Genomic DNA, 10,617 nt, shown 5'->3' with positions numbered 1-10,617 from the left:
TATGGATTATTATCGAGGTCTGATTTACCCCCCCCCCCCCCACATCCATCCCCACACCGATACGTGTACCCTATATATAATCATATATATATTTAATCTACTATTCTTGAGGCACAACAGCCATTGAACACTCAGTTTTCACCCATAAAGTATTTATCTATCAATCTATTTGTATCTATCGATGTGGGTTTGAGCATTTTGTTTTGGTGGCTCGTAGTTTAGAGTTATGCACGGCACAACGCGGGAGAATGTCAGGAGAAAAGAGAAGGAGGCTCTTTCTTTTTGAAGAGAGGCACACGATTCATTCAGCTTAGAGGCAAACTAACGACGAGGACACAGAGAGAAGCAACCGTGCAACCAGCGCCAGGCATAAAGTGCAAAAAAAAGATCTCCAGAACGAAGGGAAGAGAAAGGATGAAGGATTGTAATATCTCTCATAGCAGCAAAGAATTGCAGTGAACATTTTATTTAGTTTTCTGTGGGAAAAAAAAGGAACATTGTTCATGCCAAGGATGTTCAAAGTGATTTAAAGTGAATCGGATGGGGTGAGACTATATAAACACTTGATTTAGGTCGGATCGCCGATTGGGGAAGCGTAGGAACAAGTAAAGCAGGATTGGTGACGCGTAGGAACAAGTAAAGCAGGATTGGTGACGCGTAGGAACAAGTAAAGCAGCGATATTTAATTGATCTAATAACTGTAGGGAGATGATCTAGCCAGCAACCCTCAATATCATTCAGCATCTCATACAATCTTTTAATCATCGGAGGAAAGGCCTTAAAAGAGACAGATAGACAGACAGACTTTTGCCTCTAAACCTATGAACCAAAAGCCTCTGCAAAGTACAAACTAAGCATCTGCATTCCAGTCTGCGTGGGCAACACACTAGTAGACATTCTGCTCATATACATACAATACATGATACTGTATATGTACAGGGAACTGACAGAATAAAGGAAACACTGGAGGAAATGAGGGATTGAAAGCTGGGTGTTTCTTGAGTTAATTAAGCAATTAATATCCCATCGTGCTTAGGGTGAAAACCCATATAAGCCACGGCCGTCTCAGTCACCAGATCTCAACCCAATTGAACACTTTACGGGGAGATTCTGGAGTGGCGCCTGAGACGGCGTTTTCCACCACCGTCCACAAAAAAACACCAAAACGATAGAATTTCTCGTGGAAGAACGGTCTCCTCATCCCTCCAATAGAGTTCCAGACACTTGTAGAATTCATGCCAAGATGCACTGAAGCAGTTCTGATTGGTGGAGGCCCAACGCCCTATTGAGACACTATATGTTGGTGTTTCCTTTACTTTGGCAGTTACCTGTATATATATGCATGAGAATAAATGTCCATTCAAATGTATTTTACATATCTCTAAATACACTCTACACATGTACATGGTTAGTTTAGTTCAGGTTGTGATGGTTAGTTCAGGTTGTGAGGGTTAGTTCAGGTTGTGATGGTTAGTTCAGGTTGTGAACTACGTGAGTGTGATGGTTAGTTTAGTTCAGGTTGTGATGGTTAGTTCAGGTTGTGAGGGTTAGTTCAGGTTGTGATGGTTAGTTCAGGTTGTGAACTACGTGAGTGTGATGGTTAGTTTAGTTCAGGTTGTGATGGTTAGTTTAGTTCAGGTTGTGATGGTTAGTTTAGTTCAGGTTGTGATGGTTAGTTTAGTTCAGGTTGTGATGGTTAGTTTAGTTCAGGTTGTGATGGTTAGTTTAGTTCAGGTTGTGATGGTTAGTTTAGTTCAGGTTGTGATGGTTAGTTCAGGTTGTGATGGTTAGTTCAGGTTGTGATGGTTAGTTTAGTTCAGGTTGTGATGGTTAGTTTAGTTCAGGTTGTGATGGTTAGTTTAGTTCAGGTTGTGATGGTTAGTTTAGTTCAGGTTGTGATGGTTAGTTCAGTTCAGGTTGTGATGGTTAGTTTAGTTCAGGTTGTGATGTTTAGTTCAGTTCAGGTTGTGATGTTTAGTTCAGGTTGTGATGGTTAGTTCAGGTTGTGATGGTTAGTTTAGTTCAGGGTGTGATGGTTAGTTTAGTTCAGGTTGTGATGGTTAGTTTAGTTCAGGTTGTGATGGTTAGTTTAGTTCAGGTTGTGATGGTTAGTTTAGTTCAGGTTGTGATGGTTAGTTTAGTTCAGGTTGTGATGGTTAGTTTAGTTCAGGTTGTGATGGTTAGTTTAGTTCAGGGTGTGATGTTTAGTTCAGGTTGTGATGGTTAGTTCAGGTTGTGATGGTTAGTTTAGTTCAGGGTGTGATGGTTAGTTTAGTTCAGGTTGTGATGGTTAGTTTAGTTCAGGGTGTGAACTACGTGGGTGTGAGGGTTAGTTTAGTTCAGGTTGTGATGGTTAGTTTAGTTCAGGTTGTGATGGTTAGTTTAGTTCAGGGTGTGAACTACGTGGGTGTGATGGTTAGTTTAGTTCAGGTTGTGATGGTTAGTTTAGTTCAGGTTGTGATGGTTAGTTTAGTTCTGGTTGTGATAGTTAGTTTAGTTCAGGTTGTGATGGTTAGTTTAGTTCAGGTTGTGAACTACGTGATTGTGATGGTTAGTTTAGTTCAGGTTGTGATGGTTAGTTTAGTTCAGGTTGTGATGGTTAGTTTAGTTCAGGTTGTGATGGTTAGTTTAGTTCAGGTTGTGATGGTTAGTTTAGTTCAGGTTGTGATGGTTAGTTTAGTTCAGGTTGTGATGGTTAGTTCAGGTTGTGATGGTTAGTTTAGTTCAGGTTGTGATGGTTAGTTTAGTTCAGGTTGTGAACTACGTGATTGTGATGGTTAGTTTAGTTCAGGTTGTGATGGTTAGTTTAGTTCAGGTTGTGATGGTTAGTTTAGTTCAGGTTGTGATGGTTAGTTTAGTTCAGGTTGTGATGGTTAGTTTAGTTCAGGTTGTGATGGTTAGTTTAGTTCAGGTTGTGATGGTTAGTTTAGTTCAGGTTGTGATGGTTAGTTTAGTTCAGGTTGTGATGGTTAGTTTAGTTCTGGTTGTGATGGTTAGTTTAGTTCAGGTTGTGATGGTTAGTTTAGTTCAGGTTGTGATGGTTAGTTTAGTTCAGGTTGTGATGGTTAGTTTAGTTCAGGTTGTGGTGGTTAGTTCAGGTTGTGATGGTTAGTTTAGTTCAGGTTGTGATGGTTAGTTTAGTTCAGGTTGTGATGGTTAGTTTAGTTCAGGTTGTGATGGTTAGTTTAGTTCAGGTTGTGATGGTTAGTTTAGTTCAGGTTGTGATGGTTAGTTTAGTTCAGGTTGTGATGGTTAGTTTAGTTCAGGTTGTGATGGTTAGTTTAGTTCAGGTTGTGATGGTTAGTTTAGTTCAGGTTGTGATGGTTAGTTTAGTTCAGGGTGTGAACTACGTGGGTGTGAGGGTTAGTTTAGGTTGTAACACAATATGATGCGTGGGTGTGTTCTGTGGTTGTCAAGCCTGTTCTAATGTGTGTCCCATATGGCACCCTATTCCCTACATAGTGCACTACTTTAGACCAGGGCCCTATGGCACCCTATTCCCTACATAGTGCTCTACTTTAGACCAGGGCCCTATGGCACCCTATTCCCAACATAGTGCACTACTTTAGACCAGGGCCCATAGGGTAGTGCACCAAGGCAGAGAGTGCACTTTGGGAAACAACCCAGTCCTCTCTCTATCTCCTCTGGTAAACCTCCTCTAATAGTACTGTTGATATATGGAGCCAGCCACAATGCTGTTGGATGAAACACATCTATCTACATATAATATCATCTATCCCTGCTGCTCTGCTCGGGGGCACGTTTTGGGGTGTTACCGGGACTTTACCGGGCACGTTTGTGGTTAGCGGTTACCGGGACGTCCCACACAGTGAAGTTATCATTAAAGATCAAAAACTGAAGAAAATATTGAAAAATAAAAAATATTCACGAATAAATCAAAGATTAAAACACAAGGAGAACCAACACCCCCCCGTGCCAACCCGTTCCCGTCCCTCCCACTTCCTCTTCCTCCTGTTCCCCGGGTCAGAGGAAGAGGAGGGTAGTAGAACGTTATCATGTTATCCTCTCTCTCACATCGCCATGGCAGCCGTGTACCTAAGTGCCAACGCCAGTGAGGTGGGTGGGGGCCTGGTTGAGGAAGGAGGAGCCAATTCAAGTCCAGCTGTCTGTCATTGGCTGGTGGGATCACATGGTCTTCACTGAAGGTCCAACCCTATAGGCTAGTCCTCTCTCCAGTTCAACAGCATCATGTTCAGTTTCACAACCAGCAGGGACTGTGTGTGTGTGTGTGTGTGTGTGTGTGTGTGTGTGTGTGTGTGTGTGTGTGTGTGTGTGTGTGTGTGTGTGTGTGTGTGTGTGTGTGTGTGTGTGTGTGTGTGTGTGTGTGTGTGTGTGTGTGTGTGTGTGTGTGTGTGTGTTTGTGTGTGTGTTAGGAGGGGGCGGCACGGTGGGTGGTTGATGGTGATTGGTTGTCGCTCTGTGAAGTCTGATAGATCCAGAGCTCTGATAGGTCAGAGGTCATTAAAAGGCCGGAGACAGAAAGGGATGTCACTCCCAACCGTTGTCCTTGATCATGTGAGCCAGCTCGATGATGAACTTCCCCTCCTTGTACTTCTGACTGCTCTCAAACGCATGCTCCTGCAACACAACATGCTGTCCGTCAACAACAACAACACGACAAAACAGTCTGACATCACCATGTTTCAACTAAACAATCAACATTTTTAACTGGCGTTCAAGATTTCCTGTTGCCTGCTTTAAAGCCAGGCACAACAGGCTGAAATGACATTTTAGCAAAAATGTTTCTGATTTGTTGGTATTTTGGTCCATTTAATATTAGTATTTTCAAAAAAGTTGACATACAAATGTCAAGCTTGATGAAAATGTATATTTAGTTTAGTTTATCACGACCGGCATCAACATGTATTTGAATTTTAACCACTTTAGACATACATCGACCGTTAAGATACACATCCTGTCAAAGCCCATTTCATAGAGAATGTTACAAAAATACATTTAGTACTTTACTTTGAAGAAATGATGATGAGGTCTGAATAGGCTTTTGGAAGTCAGTGTACTTGTCTTTAACGGCAGAGAGACTCTCTCCACACGCCAACTCATTCTCCTCAGCTTCAGAACATTCACCAAATGTAGTTTTATCCTTAGATACACTGAACAAAACTATAAACGTAACGTGTAAAGTGTTGGTCTCATGTTCCATGAGCTGAAATAAAATAACCCAGAAATGTTCTAATATGCACGAAAAGCTTATTTCTCTCAAATATTGTGTATAAATGTGTTTACGTCCCTGTTCATTTCTCCTTTGCCAAGATAATCCATCCACCTAACAGGTGTGGCATATTAAGAAGCTGATTAAACAGCATGATCATTAGACAGGCACACCTTGTGCTGGGGACAATAATAGGCCACTCTAAAATTCCACAGATGTCTCAAGTTTTAACGGAGCGTGCAATTGGCATGCTGACTGCAGGAATGTCCACTAGAGCTGTTGCCAGAGAATTTAATGTTCATTCAAGCCTCTTCCAATGTCCTTTTAGAGAATTTGGCAGTACGTCCAACCGGCCTCACAACCGCAGACCACATGTAACCACGCCAGCCCAGGACCTCCACATCTGGCTTCTTCACCTGCGGGATCATCCGAGACCACCCGAATAGCTGATGAAACTGGGGGTTTGCACAACCAAAGAGTTATTGCACAAATTGTCAGAAACAGTCTCAGGGAAGCTCATCTGCGTGCTCGTCGTCCTCACCAGGGTCTTGACTTCAGTTCAGCGTCGTAACTGACTTCAGTGGACAAATGCTCACCTTCGATGGCCTCTGGCACCCTGGAGAAGTGTGCTCTTCGTGGATGATACCTGGTTTCAACTGTACCTGGCAGATTGCAGATGGCGTGTATGGCGTCGTGTGGGCGAGCGGTTTGCTGATGTTAACGTTGTGAACAGAGTGCCCCATGGTGGTGGTGGGGTTATGGTATGGACAGGCATAAGCTGCGGACAACAAACACAATTGCTTTTTATCGATGGCCATTTGAATGCACAGAGATACCGTGATGAGATCCTGAGGCCCATTGTTCCATTCATCCACCACCATCACCTCATGTTTCAGCATGATAATGCACAGCCCCATGTCGCAAGGATCTGTACACAATTCCTGGAAGCTGAAAATGTCCCAGTTCTTCCATGGCCTGCATTCTCACCAGACATGTCACCCATTGAGCATGTTTGGGATGCTCTGGATCGATGTGTACGACAGTGTGTTCCATTTCCCGCCAATATCCAGCAACTTCACACAGCCATTAAAGAGGAGTGGGACAATATTCCACAGGCCACAATCAACAGCCTGATCAACTCTATGTGAAGGAGATGTGTCACGCTGCATGAGGCAAATGGTGGTCACACCAGATACTGACTGGTTTTCTGATCCATGCCTCTACCAATTGTTTTTTACGGTACAGTGCATTCGCAAAGTATCCAGAACCCTTGACCTTTTCCACAGTTTGTTACATTACAGCCTTATTCTAAAATAAATTAAATCGTTTTTCCCCCTCATCAATCTACACACAATACCCCATAACGACAAGGCAAAAACAGTTTTTTAGAAATTCTTGGATATGACGCTACAAGCTTGGCACACCTGTATTTGGGGAGTTTCTCCCATTCTTCTCTGCAGATCCTCTCAAGCTCTGTCAGGTTGGATGGGGAGCGTCGCTGCACAGCTATTTTCAGGTCTCTCCAGAGATCCTTGAACGGGTTAAAGTCCAGGCTCTGGCAAGGCCACTCAAGGACATTCAGAGACTTGTCCCGAAGCCACTCCTGCGTTGTCTTGGCTATGTGATTAGGGTTGTTGTCCTGTTGGAAAGTGAACTTTTGCCCCAGTCTGAGGTCCTGAGCGCTCTGGAGCAGGTTTTCATCAAGGATCTCTCTGTACTTTGCATCGTTCATCTTTTCCTCGATCCTGACTAGTCTCTCAGTCTCTGCCGCTGAAAAACATCCCCACAGCATGATGCTGCCACCACCATGCTTCACCGTAGGGATGGTGCCAGGTTTCCTCCAGATGTGACGCTTGGCATTCAGGCCAAAGAGTACAATCTTGGTTTCATCAGACCAGAGAGTCCTTTAGGTGCCTTTTGGCAAACTCCAAGTGGGCTGTCATGTGCCTTTTACTGAGGAGTGGCCACTCTACCAAGCCTGATTGATGGAGTGCTGCCGAGATAGTTGTCCTTCTGGAAGGTTCTCCCATCTCCACAGAGAAACTCTGGAGCTCTGTCTGAGTGACCATCTGGTTCTTGGTTCCTCCCTGACCAAGGCCCGTCTCCCCCGATTGTTCAGTTTGGCCGGCGGCCAGCTCTAGGAAGAGTCTTGGTGGTTCCAAACTTCTTCCATTTAAGAATGATGGAGGTCACTGTGTTCTTGGGGACCTTCAATGCTGCAGAATTGTTTGGGTACCCTTCCCCAGATCTGTGCCTCGACACAATCCTGTCTCGGAGCTCTACAGACAACTTCTTCGTCCTCATGGCTTGGTTTTTGTTCTGAAATGCACTGTCAACTGTGGGACCTTATATAGACAGGTGTGTGCCTTTCCAAACCATGTCCAACCAATTGAATTTACCACAGGTGGACTCCAATCAAGTTGTAGAAACATCTCAAGGATGATCAAGGGAAACTGGAAGCACCTGTGCTCAATTTAGTCTCATAGCAAAGGGTCTGAATATTTATGGAAATAAGGTATTTCTGTTTTATATTTTTAATAAATTAGCAAAAAATTCTAAAAACCTGTTTTCGCTTTGTCATTATGGGGTATTGTGATGTCATTATGGGGTATTGTGATGTCATTATGGGGTATTGTGATGTCATTATGGGGTATTGCGTGTAGATTGATGAGGTAAAAAAATATTGAATCCATTTTAGAATAAGGCTGTAACGTAACAAAATGTGGACAAAGTCAAGGGGTCTGAATACTTTGCACTGTATCTGTGACCAACAGATGTATATCTGTATTCCCAGTCATGTTAAATCCATAGATCAGGACCTAATGAATTTATTTCAATTGACTGATTTCCTTATATGAACTGTAACTCAGTACATTTTTTGAAATAGTTGGATGTTGTGTTTATATTTTTGTTCAGTGTATATTTTCCAGACTTACCAAGAGGGAATTGTTGATTCGTTGCACATTTTTTATTCTAGATAAAATGTCATGTAAATGTCTTTAGTGATTTATAGATAGAAGTAGGAAGACAGTATTTATCTGTTTTGGACAAGTCCTGTAGTGTCTTTAACAAAATTAATATTTGATTTTATTTAGGCTGACTTCATTCAGTGTCCATAAAAATGAATTGCGCCGTATGCAAATACGCATATATTTAATAAGATATCGCCTCATTTGCATGTTTACATAAAAATATTTCAGAAAACGTGTAATACAAAAAAGTATTATATTTGTGTTTACATTTAACTGGTAAAAGTTGATTGTGATTAAGAGAAAAACAAATCCCTATTAGGGTGTGGTACCGGGCCTTAAGAATGTGAAAACAATGAGACAAGGTCGAGTGCTGTATGTTGATTGCTGTAGACTTGTGGGTTGGGTTGATTTAAGCTGTGATGTATTTTTAACTGCCATTAAAGGTTAAGTGTGAGCCTGCCTTGATATTGTGTGTAGTAGGTAGGTAGGTAGATAGATAGGTGACATTTTGTTTGAGCGGTAGGTGTGGTAGGTAGATAGATAGGTGACATTTTGTTTGAGCGGTAGGTGTGGTAGGTAGGTAGATAGGTGACATTTTGTTTGAGCGGTAGGTGTAGTAGGTGTAGTAGGTAGGTGACATTTTGTTTGAGCAGTAGGTGTAGTAGGTAGGTAGGTAGGTGACATTTTGTTTGAGCGGTAGGTGTAGTAGGTAGATTACATTTTGTTAAAGCGGTAGGTGTAGTAGGTAGGTAGATAGGTGACATTTTGTTTGAGCGGTAGGTGTAGTAGGTAGGTGACATTTTGTTAGAGCAGTAGGTGTAGTAGGTAGATTACATTTTGTTAGAGCGGTAGGTGTAGTAGGTAGGTAGATAGGTGACAATTTGTTTGAGCGGTAGGTGTAGTAGGTAGGTGACATTTTGTTAAAGCGGTAGGTGTAGTAGGTAGGTGACATTTTGTTTGAGCAGTAGGTGTAGTAGGTAGGTGACATTTTGTTGGAGCGGTAGGTGTAGTAGGTAGGTGACATTTTGTTAGAGCGGTAGGTGTAGTAGGTAGGTGACATTTTGTTTGAGCGGTAGGTGTAGTAGGTAGGTGACATTTTGTTGGAGCGGTAGGTGTAGTAGGTAGGTAGATAGGTGACATTTTGTTTGAGCGGTAGGTGTAGTAGGTAGGTGACATTTTGTTAGAGCAGTAGGTGTAGTAGGTAGATTACATTTTGTTAGAGCGGTAGGTGTAGTAGGTAGGTGACATTTTGTTAAAGCGGTAGGTGTAGTAGGTAGGTAGATAGGTGACAATTTGTTTGAGCGGTAGGTGTAGTAGGTAGGTGACATTTTGTTAAAGCGGTAGGTGTAGTAGGTAGGTAGATAGGTGACATTTTGTTTGAGCGGTAGGTGTAGTAGGTAGGTAGATAGGTGACATTTTGTTTGAGCAGTAGGTGTAGTAGGTAGATGACATTTTGTTAGAGCGGTAGGTGTAGTAGGTAGGTAGATAGGTGACATTTTGTTTGAGCAGTAGGTGTAGTAGGTAGGTGACATTTTGTTAGAGCGGTAGGTGTAGTAGGTAGGTAGATAGGTGACATTTTGTTTGAGCGGTAGGTGTAGTAGGTAGGTGACATTTTGTTAGAGCAGTAGGTGTAGTAGGTAGATTACATTTTGTTAGAGCGGTAGGTGTAGTAGGTAGGTGACATTTTGTTTGAGCAGTAGGTGTAGTAGGTAGATAGGTAGGTGACATTTTGTTTGAGCGGTAGGTGTAGTAGGTAGATTACATTTTGTTAAAGCGGTAGGTGTAGTAGGTAGGTAGATAGGTGACATTTTGTTAGAGCAGTAGGTGTAGTAGATAGGTGACATTTTGTTAGAGCAGTAGGTGTAGTAGGTAGATGACATTTTGTTAGAGCAGTAGGTGTAGTAGATAGGTGACATTTTGTTAGAGCAGTAGGTGTAGTAGATAGGTGACATTTTGTTTGAGCAGTAGGTGTAGTAGGTAGGTGACATTTTGTTAGAGCAGTAGGTGTAGTAGATAGGTGACATTTTGTTTGAGCAGTAGGTGTAGTAGGTAGATGACATTTTGTTAGAGCGGTAGGTGTAGTAGGTAGGTGACATTTTGTTTGAGCAGTAGGTGTAGTAGGTAGGTGACATTTTGTTAGAGCGGTAGGTGTAGTAGGTAGGTGACATTTTGTTAGAGCAGTAGGTGTAGTAGATAGGTAGGTGACATACGTATTTCCAGCCCAGAGTGGTTTTACAGTTTTCACAGTAGATGTCAGCGACGGCATGTAAACCCGTTAGGAGAACCCGCTCCTCGGCCGGCCCACAGCCCACGTTCACACTAAGGGAGAGAGAGAGAGAGAGAGAATAGCTCCATTTAAGGTTATGTTTAGGCATAAGAGTTTTTAAAGATAAATTGTTGCAGCTTGGCCTGATATAGACAAGTGGTCAGCTGATGAAACATCCGGGTTTTAAT

General features: G+C 42.5%; 1 protein-coding gene and 1 long non-coding RNA gene across 3 annotated transcripts in view; one reads left to right on the top strand and one right to left on the bottom strand.

Annotated features, from left to right (window-relative positions):
* Positions 1-1,250: 1,250 nt before the first annotated feature.
* LOC139544871 (uncharacterized) lies at positions 1,251-3,389 on the top strand. 2 transcript variants are annotated; one of them, XR_011668965.1, is made up of 3 exons: positions 1,251-1,638; positions 2,305-2,430; positions 3,339-3,389. It is a non-coding gene; the product is annotated as an uncharacterized lncRNA (long non-coding RNA). The 2 variants fall into 2 exon arrangements; XR_011668964.1 differs by having other exon boundaries at positions 2,305-2,454; positions 3,339-3,372.
* Positions 2,765-10,617, bottom strand: part of LOC139544870 (protein yippee-like 1) — a 49,281-nt gene continuing 41,428 nt past the window's right edge. Inside the window, exons 5-6 of the mRNA XM_071352021.1 lie at positions 10,374-10,482; positions 2,765-4,599 (exon numbers count right to left, since the gene is read on the bottom strand). Of these exons, the coding sequence (XP_071208122.1) occupies positions 4,510-4,599; positions 10,374-10,482 (199 nt within the window). The 3' untranslated portion in view covers positions 2,765-4,509. The remainder of the gene's footprint in view (positions 4,600-10,373; positions 10,483-10,617) is intronic.

This window comes from Salvelinus alpinus, chromosome 19 (genome assembly GCF_045679555.1).
Source record: "Salvelinus alpinus chromosome 19, SLU_Salpinus.1, whole genome shotgun sequence".
In the NCBI taxonomy this organism is placed as follows: domain Eukaryota; kingdom Metazoa; phylum Chordata; class Actinopteri; order Salmoniformes; family Salmonidae; genus Salvelinus; species Salvelinus alpinus.
This window is presented reverse-complemented; position numbering and strand designations above follow the sequence as displayed.